The sequence below is a fragment of the Pituophis catenifer genome, unplaced genomic scaffold, assembly GCF_029215685.1.
Source record: "Pituophis catenifer annectens isolate HBS135680 unplaced genomic scaffold, rPitCat1.0.hap2 SCAF_1, whole genome shotgun sequence".
NCBI lineage: Eukaryota > Metazoa > Chordata > Lepidosauria > Squamata > Colubridae > Pituophis > Pituophis catenifer.
In genome coordinates, this window is record NW_027256881.1 from 339,098,725 (window position 1) to 339,112,633 (window position 13,909).

The window sequence follows — 13,909 nt, forward strand, 5'->3', positions numbered from 1 at the left end:
ACTTCACAGCAACATTCTACTGGGATACCTATATTTACCTTCATTCGTAAGGTATAACATCATTATAACTTAAGGAGGGGAGGAATTAGAGAGCTATTGTAGGAGCTCTGAATTCATAGTCTACTTCAGAGTTCCTTGGGCAGCATAGAAATTTGATAAATTAAAATTAAATACCAATTGCTGGGAACAATAACACAAGTGGGGTTTTAGCTTTCATATACAAGATGTGGCTATCCAAAAGGAAAAATGGACCATGACGGGAAAAAGGATACAGGCAATCCTTGATTTAGAACCATTCGTTTAGCAACCAAAGTTACAACGGCAGTGTCCCCACAGTCAAGGGATCCAAATTTCAGGTCTGGCAATGTATTTGTAACGGATGCAGCATCTTGAGATCATGTCGCTGCTATTTGTGACTTTCTCAAGAAACTCCATCAAGCCAAGTCAATAACAACCACAGCAAAGAAAAAAAAAAGGAAGTAAAATTGAATGTGATTCACTTAATGATTGCATTGCTTAGTGATGGAATTACGGTCATAAACCGAGGACTACCTATATAAGGATTTTCAGGAGATTAAATGAAAATAACGCCACTCGTTTTCTGGCAGACTAGATGCAGGGATCTCCAACCTTGGCAACTTTAAGACTTGTGGACTTCAACTCCCAGAATTCCACAGCCAGCTGGCTGTGGAATTCTGGGAGTTGAAGTCCACAAGTCTTAAAGTTGCCAAGGTTGGAGACCCCTGGACGAGAGGACTTTGGGAAGGGGTCAGAGATGAGATTGGGGACTGCAACGGCTGATTTTGACTCTAGTGATGTACAGCGGTACCTTGTTACTTATCTTTAATTGGTTCTGGGAGGCATGATGAGCACCAAAACTGATAAACACCAAACATTTTTTTTCCCCATAAGGGAAACAGATAGCCCTCGACTTATGACCACAATTGAGCCGGAAATTTTCGTTATTAAGTGAGACATTTGTTAAGTGAGTTTTGCCCCCATTTTACAAGCTTTCTTGCCACAGTTAAGTGAATCACTGCAGTTGATAAGTGAGTAACCTAACCTTACAATAAGTAAGTTGTTAAGTGAATCTGGCTTCCCCGTTGACTTCACTTGTCCGAAGGTCGCAAAAGGGGATCCCATGACCCTGGGATGCTGCAACGGTCATAACTATGAACCAGTTGCTAAGCATCTGAATTTCGATCACATGAGCTGCCAAGGTTGTAACTGTGAAAAACGGTGATAAGTCACTTTTTTTCAGTGTTCTTGTAATTTTGAATGGTCAGTAAAGGAACTGTTGTAAGTCGAGGACTATCTGTAATGTAGTGAGTCACAAAGTAGCCATCACCAACAAGTTCTAGCTTGTTCTTTGAGTACCAAACAAACGGTGAGTACCAGGACAAAATTTTCACATCGAAGTGCTTTGAGTACCAAATTCGATGAGTTCCAAAGCAGTTGAGTACCAAGGTACCATTGTACTGATGGGAAAAGTACAGGAGTGAAATGCTACTGGTTCTGGCCAGTTCACCCGAACCGGTAGTAAAAAAATGCTTTAAAAAAATTAAAAAAAGGTTCTGAGGATCACGTGGCACAGCTGATTGTCATAGCTGATCGTCGGAACATTTTTTTTTACTTTTTAAAAGCATTTTTTACTTGCCCGAACTGGTAATAAAAAAATCCTTAAAAAAATAAAAAAAGATTCCCACGATTGCAAGCACAGCTTATTGTCACAGCTGATTGTTGGAACTTTTTAAAAACTTTTAAAAGCATTTTTTAACTACCTGTTCGGGAGAACCGGTAGTTAAAAAATGCTTTAAAAAGTAAAAAAAAAAAAGTTGGCTGCACCCCACCGAGTCACATGACTCCCACCAAGCCACGCCCACAGGTAGGGGAAATGTTTGAATTTCACCACTGGGGAAGGAAGATGTTTCTGACTGCAAAGGTTAGCTACCGGAACAAGGAGGAAAACAGAGATTACTAACCGGTAATCTTCTCTGGTGGCAATCAGGCTGGAGACATTCCTTAGGATCCCACCTCCACTTTCAATGATGGCAAGCGAGTTACTCTGGCACTTGTAGGTGAGTGTGCTCACGAGGAAGCCGAGCGCTCCTTCCACCATACAGATGGCAGTTTTATTCTCAGTGCTGTGAGCGGAGAGGTTCCACAAGGCACTGAGGACGCTCTTCAGGGTGGACTCCTAATGTAGGAAAAAAGATGAAAGAAAGGTTCTCTTTCAAGAATATTTGAAGGTTATTGATCATTCCCAACTGCCAACACTGAGCAACGTAGCCTGCTTGGAGCAAAACTGGTTGAGATCTAGACCCTCAACCAACTCTACTCAGTGATGGGATTCAAATAAATTAACAACCGGTTCTCTGCCCTAATGACTGGCTGGGTGGGCGTGGCTATGGTGGGTGTGGCCAGAGGGTGTGACAGGCAGCACTCGGCCTCCTGCCCCCCCTGGGAGTAAAAACAGGCTGTGGAGGGCTCGTTTTCCACGTCCCCGGGCTCCGGAGGCTCTCTGGAGGCAGGAAATAGGCCCATTTTCACCCTCCACAAGCCTCTGGGAGGCCTGTTTTCCACCTCCTGGGGCTCCACGCCCCCTGCATTTACCTGGGATCCAAAATGGGCTGTGTGGGGACTCCTGGGAGGGGAGGGGAGGGGTGGGGCGGAGCCAGTCAGTTGTCGGAACTACCGGTTCACCGAACCAGACGTAAAATTAACATCCGGTTTACCTGAACCAGTCCGAACCGGCTGAATCCCACCTCTGCCTCTACTGCTAAAGCAGTTGTAAAATATGATTTCGACACTCACAACATGGAGAAACAATACTGCCCCCCAGAAATGTCAAAGTTTGCCTTGCCTCTTGGAAAAACCACCCGGATTTGACCAGCCCCATGTGATACGGACAACATTGAACCGAATTCGCACTGGCCAGGGTAGATACCCAGATGCCGTCTATAAGTGGGGCACAATACCATCACTGAATTGTGACCGTGGAGCTGAAAAACAAACTATCCAACACATAGTGACTGCATGTCAAAACAAAACCCATAATGGAGATTTTCGCTGAATTCTCAGCTGTGACCTATGAGGTAAAAAAAATTATATTTTCAACTTAGATATACATTTGTAATCTTCCTGTGAAGGTTTCAGATTGTATATTCTATGTGTTGTATTTTACTGTTCCTTTTTACCGAAATGTAATGTGAACATGCCATATGATAAATCAATATCAATCAATCCTAACATAGGCAACAAAACAGAGGTAAGGTTATTTTGGAAGCCTACTCGTTCCAAGACAGACCCAGATTTGACTCTTGATGGGTTGGAGTAGTCCGCCTAGGCTTGTGGCTCCTGCTGGTAGGAGCTATGGCCAGAAGGGCTATTGCCCATTTTGTGTGACCATCAGTGATGACCATATTTTAGCAGAGTTGGCAGAGTTGATTCTACCTCTTCCGTCTTACCTTGCTGGCCCGTAAGGCGCACTGCATCAGCGCAGAGACGCTGCCGACTTCTCGCAAGACTTTCTTACTGTTCATATCGGCTCGCCACGAGAGGTTGCGAAGGATGCTGGATACCACCTAAGAAAGGGATGGGCAATTAATTTTCCTAAGGGGCCACAGCATACTAAAAAGCAGAGATATCACTCTGCCAACAAAAGCGTGTATAGTCAAGGCTATGGTTTTCCCAGTTGCAATGTATGGCTGTGAAAGTTGGACCATAAGGAAGGCTGAGCACCAAAGAATTGAGGCCTTTGAACTATGCTGCTGGAGGAGACTCCTGCGAGTCCCTTGGACTGCAAGGCGATCAAACCGGTCAGTCCTAGAGGAGATCAACCCTGACTGCTCTTTAGAAGGCCAGATCCTGAAGATGAAACTCAAGTACTTTGGCCACCTAATGAGAAGGAAGGACTCAATGGAGAAGAACCTAATGCTGGGAAAGATGGAGGGCAAAAGAAGAAAGGGACGACAGAGAACGAGGTGGCTGGATGGAGTCACTGAAGCAGTCGGCGTGAGTTTAAATGAACTCCAGAGGATGGTAGAGGACAGGAAGGCCTGGAGGAACGTTGTCCATGGGGTCATGATCAGTGATGGGTTCCTCCCGGTTTGGTCCGGTTCGGCCGAGCCGGTAGTGGTGACGATATGACGTCACTGAACCGGTTCTCCCCCCCGCCCACGTTATTCTTACCTTTTATTTGGCCCCACCCCCAATCTATTGCTGCCTCCTGAGTCCCAGCTGATGACTAGAGGGAAAAAAACTGTTTAAACTGTTGCCGAGGGGCTTCAAAGGGCCGTCCTACAGCTGATCAGTGTTAAAAGCAAACAAATGAGTCGGGTCGTAAGTGCGAGGACTGGTCGTAAGTGCGAGAACCTTCCAAAAATGACTCTGACCAGCTAGCCATGCCCACCTAGTCACATGACCTCCAAGCCACACCCACAAAATAAGTCACGCCCACAGAACCAGTAGTAAAAAAATTTAGAACCCACCCCTGGTCATGATGGGTCGGACATGACTTCACAACTAACAACAATAACAACAACAAAGGGGCCACAAGAAAAACTTGGACTGTTGTGGAGGACCAAACCAAAAGGGCTGTGAAGGTGTGTAGATATGCAGGCACACAAATATGTCCCAAAGATGCTTTTTCGAGAGGCAAATGGGCTTTCTTTGTTTTTCCTTGAAGATGTTTCACTTCTCATCCAAGAAAAACAAAAGAAAGTCCAGTTGCCTCTCGGAAAAAGCACCTTTGGGACAACCATGACCTGGATGACTGAGAATCTTCATAGACATACATGCAAATAAAAAAATAAAAACAGCAGTTGCCTTCAACTTCTTCAAAATAAAAGAAATCCATGCAGGCCGGACAGGGGCATCCGAAGGGCCAGATGTGGCATGTGGGGGGGGGGGCATGAAAAGGCTGCATGGCTGACTGGGGAATTCTGGGAGTTGAAGTCTACACATCTTAAAATTGCCAAGGATGACAAACATTGGATTAGAAGCTGATTCTGCACCAATTCCTCACTTACAGCTCAACTAACTTCATGGTTGGGTGAAAAGGAAGGAGTTAGCACTGTCTTGGGCTCCTAAATAAAAGGTGAGCTTTAAATCTAATAAATAATATTCAGTTTTCCAGGCAAGGAGTGTTTAAGAACGAGAGCTACCTTCAGCAGCTATATTTCCTAATGGGCCAGATAGAGAATCTGAGGTCACGTAAAGCAGCTTTGAAGTGCCTACTTTACGTGTTCAGAGGAGGAGACATCTGGGCCTGCACCTACTGGAGAAGGGCAGGTAAGATGCATCTGGTCTTCTGGCCCACCGTACCTGGTGCAGTTCCTCACTGTCAGATGCCAATTGGTCCACGATAGCTTGCATACACCTCTGCCGTGAACATAACGTTGCCTGAACGGCAAGAAAAGAGTAAGAAATAGGAATTAGGGATGGATGTTTTTTTTTAGGATTGATTTTATATTCCTCTAAATAAGTTCCAGAGTCACAAGTCCAGTGCCGTTATAACTTTGAACAGGCACACAACGTTTAATGGGTTTAAGTTGAGGACTACCTGTAACAAAAACACCTCGACTTACAACGGTTTGTTTCGTGACCGTTCAAAGTTACAACGGCACTGAAAAATGTGATGTACGATGACCATTTTTCAAAGTTACGACCTTCGCAGCCTCTCCATGAACATGTGATCAGAATTCAGATGCTTGGCAACTGGTTCATACTTCATGACGTTTGCAGTGTCCCAAGGTCACGCAATCCTCTTTTTGCGACCATCTGACAAGCAAAGTCAATGGGGAATCCAGATTCCCTTAGCAACCATGTTATGAAACAAATGCAATGATTCATTTAACAACGGTGGCAAGAAAAGTCGTAAAATGGGGCAGACTCACTTAACAAATGTTTCACTTAGCAACATAAACTTTGGGCTCAATTGTAGTCATAACTGATGAGCCGAGGTGGCGCAGTGGTTAGAGTGCAGTACTGCAGCTACTTCAGCTGACTGCTAGTTCAGCAGATCAGCGGATCAAATCTCACCGGCTCAAGGTTGACTCAGCCTTCCATCCTTCCAAGGTGGGTAAAATGAGGACCCAGATTGTTGAAGGCAATATGCTATTTAGTATACTGTCTTTGGTGTAAGCCGCCTAGAGTCCTCAGAGAGTGGGCAGCATAGAAATATGACTAATAAAATAAATAAATAAAATAATAACTTGAGGACTATCTGTAACAGGAGTTGTCCCTGAAGCCTGCTACTGCATTTTTTAAAAAATGGGGTAACAGCAATAGTACTAGACTTATATACTGCTTTACAGTGCTTTACAGCCCTCTCTAAGCGGTTTACAGAGTCAGCCTCTTGGCCCCAACAATCTGGGTCCTCATTTTACCCACCTTGGAAGGATGGAAGACTGAGTCAACCTTGAGCCTGGTGAGATTCGAACTTCCAAATTGCAGTCAGCCGGCAGTCAGCAGAAGTTAGCCTGCGGTACTGCACTCTAACGACTGCGCCACCGAGGCTCAAAAATCTATTTAAGTAAATACTTGAAGAATTAACATTTTACAACTCAGGCAAAAACGTATATATATATATATCTTCCTTTCCCGCCTGATTCTGTTTTTCTGTCTTGGATCCCATCGTACCTTGTTGACCACGTCCCCAAAGGTGAGGTTGGTCAAGGCCATGCCTGTGTAGCGCCTGAGTGCCAGGTTGAGGGCGTCATTGGTCATCTTGTGCATCTCATAGTCCACCTGCAGCAGCTCAGCAATGGCCTGGAGTCCACCTGGGAAGGGAAACGGAGAAGAGAAAAACGGTGAGCGTTGAGCCCCCAACAGCAGTGCACTACCAAGGGTGCAAGATTCTCCCAATCACATTTATCAGGGTCAACGCAAAAAAAAGAGCAGTCAGATGATAGAACCATGGAAAATAAAGAACTATGCAGATAGTCCTTGACATACGACCACATGTTGTGACCCGTACGTGGCCTGCGTGACTGGTGGCTGATTCGGACAGCGAGGAGGCTGGTGTGGTGCTGCACCAGCAGCCTGTGCTGCTGGCACTCAAGTCGGACAATGAGGAGGCTGGAGAAGATGTGATGCCAGAGGCGGGGATTCAGCCAGGGCCTTCAGAACCTCCAGAAGCTCCCATAAGTGAAGAGGTAGAAGAGGAGGAGCCTCTTCTCGATGCACAGGCACGCAGAGCTGCCAAAAGGCAGGAGTGGCTCCTCAGGAGGAGGTCTCCTCGAGAGTAAGACTTGGGGCTAATTGGCCACTCCCTTAGCCTATTTAAGGAGGAAGGCCAACTGAAGCAATTTGCAGGGAACAACTTAGTTCACATACCTTCGTGTCTTGTCTTGCTTATCTTATCAGCTTCCTGCAAATTGCTTCTGGGCATTCTGCCAACCATAGTAAGATTAAGATTATTTATTCTTTGGATTCTTGCAGGCTGTTAAGAAAGTTAATTAACAACCTTTGCTTGAAAAAAAAACCCCTGATTTTATTTTAGTAAACTAAGGTTTGTACAGACTTTGTGTGTGCTGCGTTCTTTGGGGTCTGTAGCTGGGACCACAATTGGGAACCAGAATTTCCATTACTAAGCAAGAGAGTTGTTAAGTAAGCCGTGTCCGATTTTACAAATGTTTCCTTCCAGTCGTTAAGTGAATCACTGCACTTGTTAGGTGAATCACATGGTCATTAAGCGAATCCTGCTCCCCCCCCTCTTTGACTTTGCATCTAAAAAAGCTGGCTGGGAAGGTTGCGAATGGCAGCGACGTGACCTGTGGACGCTGCAAAACCATTGTAAATACATGCCAGTTGCCAAACTCTCAAATTTTGACCCTGAGGAAGCTGCAAGTGTGAGACCTGGTCACAAGTCCTTTCCCCCCCCAGTGCTATTATAACTTTGAATGGTCGCTTAATGAATGGCTATAAGTCAAGGTCTATCTGTATGGGATTTTCCCAAGTCAGTCTTAATTCCTGGGGGCTCAATGAGCAATTCGCTGTTTCCTTGGCATCATTTTTCCTATCTATATATCATTTTTTCTTGTCCTCGCCTTCTTTCTAGGGCAAGGAGACTGTGGCTGATCCAAAGTGACTTGGCTGACCTCAGGCCTACAGCCGGTTCAAAACTTCAGCCACTGTTCCACATCCACTCTCAGTTGGGGAAGACTTCTGAAAATACATGATTTAGGCCTGGTGACTCTCTGTGGCAGCCATTTTGAAAACCCCAATGCCTTCTCTAACAGCAGCCATTTTGTGACTTCAACCTCCCAAAAAGTTGTTGGACGCTACTGTTAAGAGTAGTCACAGTCACAGAAAATCAATATAAAATGTTTTGCCATTGGTACTTGGCACCCTCTAGACTGGCAAAAATATATCCAAATTTAAACCCCAATTGTTGGAAATGTGGACAAAAGCAAGGTAACTACTTTCACACATGGTGGTTATGCTTCCTAGTTCTCAGGAAGATATTCAGGTTACTTCCCAAGGGGTTTCTGCCCCTAATCGACCAGGACCTTCTGCGACCTTTGGATAATCATTTGTCTGAAATGGTATAGGGGTTTCCTGCCTAAGCAGGGGGTTGGACTAGAGAACCTCCAAGGCAGGGGTGAAATGCTACCGGTTCAGACCGGTTTGACCGAACCGGTAGTGATGGCGGCGCATGGTTTGGAGAACCGGTAGTGGTGGCAGCGTGAGGCTCTGCCCACCCGCCCAGATGTCATTACTTCCTGGTTTTAACCAGAAAGTAACCTGTTTTTGACCTTCTGCAGATGCGCAGACATCTTTACGCATGTGCAGAGGATCCAAGCGCGCGTTTCCGAACCAGTAGGGAAGGTAAGTAGATTTCACCCCTGCTCCAAGGTCCCTTCCAACTCTGTTATTCTATTCTATTCTATTGCCAGGAGTTCGATCCTGACTGGCTCAAGGTTGACTCAGCCTTCCATCCTTCCGAGGTGGGTAAAATGAGGACCTAGATTGTCGGGGGCATTTTGCTGACTCTGTAAACTGCTTAGAGAGGCTGTAAAGTATTATGAAGCAGTATATAAATCTAAGTGCTATTGCTATTTCTCTGAGATGGCAGACTGCAGTGCTCCCACATGTAACCTACCCAGCTCATTCATGGCACGGCGATATTCTTCATCGAACGAGAGCTTCATGATGGCACATGTAGCTTGGCAGATCTGGGGCTCAATCGGTACAGGAGCTGTAGAGAAGGAAGTGGAATGCAGTGAATGGAACAGAAACCCCAAACCCCAAATCGACTTTGGATGCAATTCAGTGGATCCACATCCCTTGGTGGTTTATATACCCCATATGAACCCATTTAAAGTAGAATTTGGAGAACTGGGCACCAGCTCAGAAAGTTGCTGGTTAGATCAGTGGGCTAGAAAGAGGAAAAGGTCAAAAAGAGGGCTGTGAAAATATTTACAGACCCTTCGCATCCTGGACATAAATTGTTTCAACTCCTACCTTCAAAACGATGCTATAGAGCACTGCACTATATAACTAGACACAAGAACAGTTTTTTCCCGAACACCATCACTCTGCTAAACAAATAATTCCCTCAACACTCAAACTTTTCACTAAGTCTGCATTACTATTACTATTAATCTTCTCATCATTCCTATCACCCATCTCCTCCCACTTATGACTGTATGACTGTATCTTGTTGCTGTATCTTTACAATTTATATTGATTGTTTCCTAGTATGATTCAATTGCTTATTTGTCCCCTATGGCTATCATTAAGTGTCGTACCTTATGATTCTTGATGAATGTATCTTTTCTTTTATGTACTTTGAGAGCGTATGCACCAAAGACAAATTCCTTGTGTGTCCAATCACACTTGGCCAATAAAGAATTCTAATCTAATCTAAATCTAAGGAATGAAAATGTTTAGAGAATGGAAAGCGATTACTGAGCGGAGAGACGATAGCTAAAAAGGAGAAGTAGCGAGCTTCTTCTGAAATATTAATAAACTCTCCTGCATGAAGAACATTAACGGTTGCTTTGAAACCAATAATTTTGAAGTGAGCTTATGAAAGCTGCCAACGCAAAATACAGACATCTGGGAAAACAACATAACTTTAAAAACATGTTGGTAAGGCTTAAATGTTTGGTTTCTCATTGGGAGAGGCTTGAATAAATGCTGTTCAAATATCCTTTAGCAAGCCTCTTAGTGAATCTTAACAACTGAAAGCTGGCACAGAAATATTTCAGGTAAAGAAATACTTTTAAAGTCAACAGAACTTGAGTATCTGCCATTGCGTAACTTCAAGTCAGTTTCTGTCTCAGGTCTAATGTAATCATTGCATTGTTATGCTAATAAAGGGAGAGTGTGGCATTTATTTATTCAGTTCATTTCCTTTTCTCTACCGCCCTTCCAAAATAGCTCAGGGCAATTTCCATTAAAAGTTAGGTCGTTAAAAAACACTCAAGCAAAACAAAACGGACAAAAAAAATCAAAGTAACGTTCAGGCGGAAATTATTTTGAACAGCATTTACATTTTTCAGCTTGGTTGAGGGCCTGCAAAGGAAATAGATCTCTGGACTCTGTAAAAACTGGGAGCCCATCTCTAAGAAGATTGTGGACAAGTTATAGCTGGTGAGCTATGGACTTCTTTGGATAGTCTTCATGAGCAATAGAGAGCAGGTAAAACAGTCCCAAAGATGCTTTTTTCAGGAGGCAACTGGAACTTCTGGTTTTTCTTTGAAGACGTTTCGCTTCTCATCCAAGAAGCTTCTTCAGCTCTGACTGGATGGTAGGGAATGGAAGGATTTATATTCCTTGCAGACAGATTGTCATTTGCATCCTTTTAGAGCATGGATGGCATTGCTGGCTTTGGAATTCTGGGAGTTGAAGTCCGCCAAAGTTGCCAAGGTTGGAGACCTCTGTTTTAGAGGGACCTTGAAACACTTAGAGGTTTATCTGTGTCCTCAGGGTCACCTGAGTGGTGCTCCTGGTTCCTGTAGTCTGCAATTTTTTCCTCTGGAATTCCATTCCTTCTCCCACACCATTCAAAGGGTGTTCATCCCAAATGATATAGCTAAAGGTCTGTAGAGATTCTCAGTCATCCAGGTCATGGTTGTCCCAAAGGTGCTTTTTCAGGAGGCAACTGGACTTTCTGTTTTTTCTTTTGAAGACATTTTGTTTCTCTCCAAGAAGCTTATTCAGCTCTGACTGGGTGGTGGGGAATGGAAGGATTTATATTCCTTGCAGACAGATGGTCATTTGCATCCTTTTAGAGCATGGATGGCATTGCTGGCTTTGGAATTCTGGGAGTTGAAGTCCGCCAAAGTTGCCAAGGTTGGAGACCTCTGTTTTAGAGGGGCCTTGAAACACTTAGAGGTTCATCTGTGTCCTCAGGGTCACCTGAGTGGTGCTCCTGGTTCCTGTAGTCTGCAATTTTTTTTACAGACTTTTAGCTATACAGTTTGGGATGAACACTCTTGGAATGGTGGAGGAGTAGGAATGGATTTCCAGAGAAAAATTGCAGACTATTTCTTCACTGTGTCCCATTATTTGCTTTCATATTTTTGTATTTTATTCTATAATGTGACAAAAAAATGTTTTTAAAAAATGAAATTAAAAAGACGGAAGGAGAAGGGGCACGGGAAACCTCTCGGAAGGGACCTTCCCTGAAAAGGTGAGGGAGAGAGAGAGGGGCCCTTCCAGACTTACAAGGTTCTCATAATATAACCTTACAATAAAGACAGAGATATTGGTGCTGGGTGATCTTTTTCTTTAGACCAGGGGTGTCAAACTTGATTTCATTGAGGGCCAGGTCAGGGCTGTGTTCGACCTCAGGGGGCCGGGGTGGGCATGGCCAGCTCAACGTCATTCGTGTTGTGGACACCTGTGGTGACCTGAGCACTCTGTCAGTGAAAACGGGTTCCCGGGTTCCGTTTTCGGCTGCGACGGCCTCTTGCAGCCCTCTGCCAGCAAAAACGGAGCTCCAGAGGGCCGCCCGCGGCTCTCCTACGCTCCGTTTTCGCTGGCAGAAGAACCGCGGGACAGTCTTTCGCTGTTTCCAGGGTGGCCCCGCAGGTCAGATCTAAACACCTCGTGGGGCAGATCCAGGCCCCGGGCCTTGAGTTTGACACCCCTGTTTTTAGATTACCTGGAAAGGTTGATAGGTAACCCCAATCCTCCCTCTACCTGCTCCCCCCTCGGGGATCTTGGTCCCTTCCTTCTGCATCCTGAGCCAGTCCCAGCAGGTCTCGGAGTAGGAGCGGATCTGTTCCAGCACGTGTAGCACCCGCATCTCCCTCTTGGCCTGTCCTTCGTCGGGCTGAGAGAAGATGATGTTGTGGAGGGCAGCGTTGGCTCGCATGCGACAATCCTTCCCTGTGGCTCCGGGGCTGTCGGGGGCGCTCGGTTCCCGGTCTGAGTCATGGAGAATCTGGATGAGGAGAGGGAGGCACCCCGACTTGCGCATGGCCAGGCAGCTTTCCTGGGAACTGGACATGGCCAGCAGAGTGCGCGACATGTCCTCCTTGTCGCGGGTGGCCAACATGGAAAGCAGCCAGAAAACCACCTCCACCTGAGGACCAGAAGAAAGAAATGCCTTTTTATTCACACTTCGCAATGCAATGATTTCTTTTAGCTTGCGGGTCCTTTGTTTTCCTTCTGTAAGGGAAGTCCTCGACTTACGACCACAGTCGAGCCCAAAATTTCCACTGCTGGGCAAGACGGTTGTTAAGTGAGCTTTGCCCCCATTTTACGATCTTCCTTGTCGCCGTTGTTAAGTGAATCACCGCAAATGTTAAGTTAGCAACGCTAACTTATGTGAATCTGCTTCCCCGTTGACTTTCCTTGTCAGAAGGTTGCAAAGAGCGATCACGTGACCCCGGGAGCCTGCAACCGTCATAAATATGAGTTGGTTGCCAAGCGTTTGAATTTTGATCACATGACCATGGGGATGTTCTTAAGTGTGAAAATCCGTCATAAGTCACTGTTTTAATGCTGTTGTAACTTTGAGCAGCCACTAAACGGATTGTATTATTTCATTTCATTCTGTATTGTTGCATTTCATTCCACAATGCAGATAGTCTTCTACTTACGGTAGTTCATTTAGTGGCTATTCGAAGTTACGACGACACTGAAAAAAGTGACTTATGACCAATTTCCACCCTTGCCATGTGGCAGCATCCCTACCGTCAAATGATCAGAATTTGGATGCTTGGCAACCGACTCATATTTATGACGGCTGCAGCGTCCCGGGGTCATGTGTTCACCTCTTGCGACCTTATGACAAGCAAAGTCAATGGGGAAGCCAGATTCACTTAATAACCCTGTTTCCAACTTAACAACTGCAGTGATTCACTGAACAGCTGTGGCAAAAAAAAAAAAGTCACAAAACGGGGCAAAATTCACTTATCTGTCTCACTTAGCGACAGAAAACTTGGGCTCAATTGTGGTCGTAAGTCGAGGACTACCTGGCACAAATGTTTGGTTTTTTTTTTTTTTAACAAACTAAGAGTGAGAAGATTGGGAGCTGCACATTTTGATGCTGCCACTAGATGGCACTCACGTAAAGGCCCAGCACCTGGGATTTGAAACTATGATTTGCATCATGTAAAAAACAATGGGCAAAACTTTTGATTGTATGGTTGTGGCTATTATTTTGACTTTTGTTTTGACTCCCTCTTCGTAGACAACTCTGTTTAGGGTTTGTTTTCTTGCTTGGGTAGAGGGTGCCTTCAAGTCATTGTTGATTCTTGGTGACTGACTGTCTGGACAAATCCCTGAAGTTTTTTTCTTGGCAAATTTTTAGGAGTGATTTGCCATTGTCTTCTTTCTAGGGCTGAGAGAAAACGGCTGGCAGAAGGTCACCCCAGCTGCCTTTGTGCCTAAGGCAAAACTAGAACTTGGAGTCACCCAGTTTCTAACCTGATGCCTTAACTATCTC

The 13,909-nt window shown here is 45.0% G+C and overlaps 1 protein-coding gene across 1 annotated transcript in view; it reads right to left on the bottom strand.

Moving 5' to 3' along the window:
- The window catches only part of APC2 (APC regulator of WNT signaling pathway 2), a 54,022-nt gene that overhangs the window by 7,382 nt on the left and 32,731 nt on the right, over positions 1-13,909 (bottom strand). The window contains exons 8-13 of the mRNA XM_070931848.1: positions 12,157-12,541; positions 9,107-9,202; positions 6,643-6,782; positions 5,326-5,403; positions 3,468-3,584; positions 1,983-2,197 (exon numbers count right to left, since the gene is read on the bottom strand). Of these exons, the coding sequence (XP_070787949.1) occupies positions 1,983-2,197; positions 3,468-3,584; positions 5,326-5,403; positions 6,643-6,782; positions 9,107-9,202; positions 12,157-12,541 (1,031 nt within the window). The remainder of the gene's footprint in view (positions 1-1,982; positions 2,198-3,467; positions 3,585-5,325; positions 5,404-6,642; positions 6,783-9,106; positions 9,203-12,156; positions 12,542-13,909) is intronic.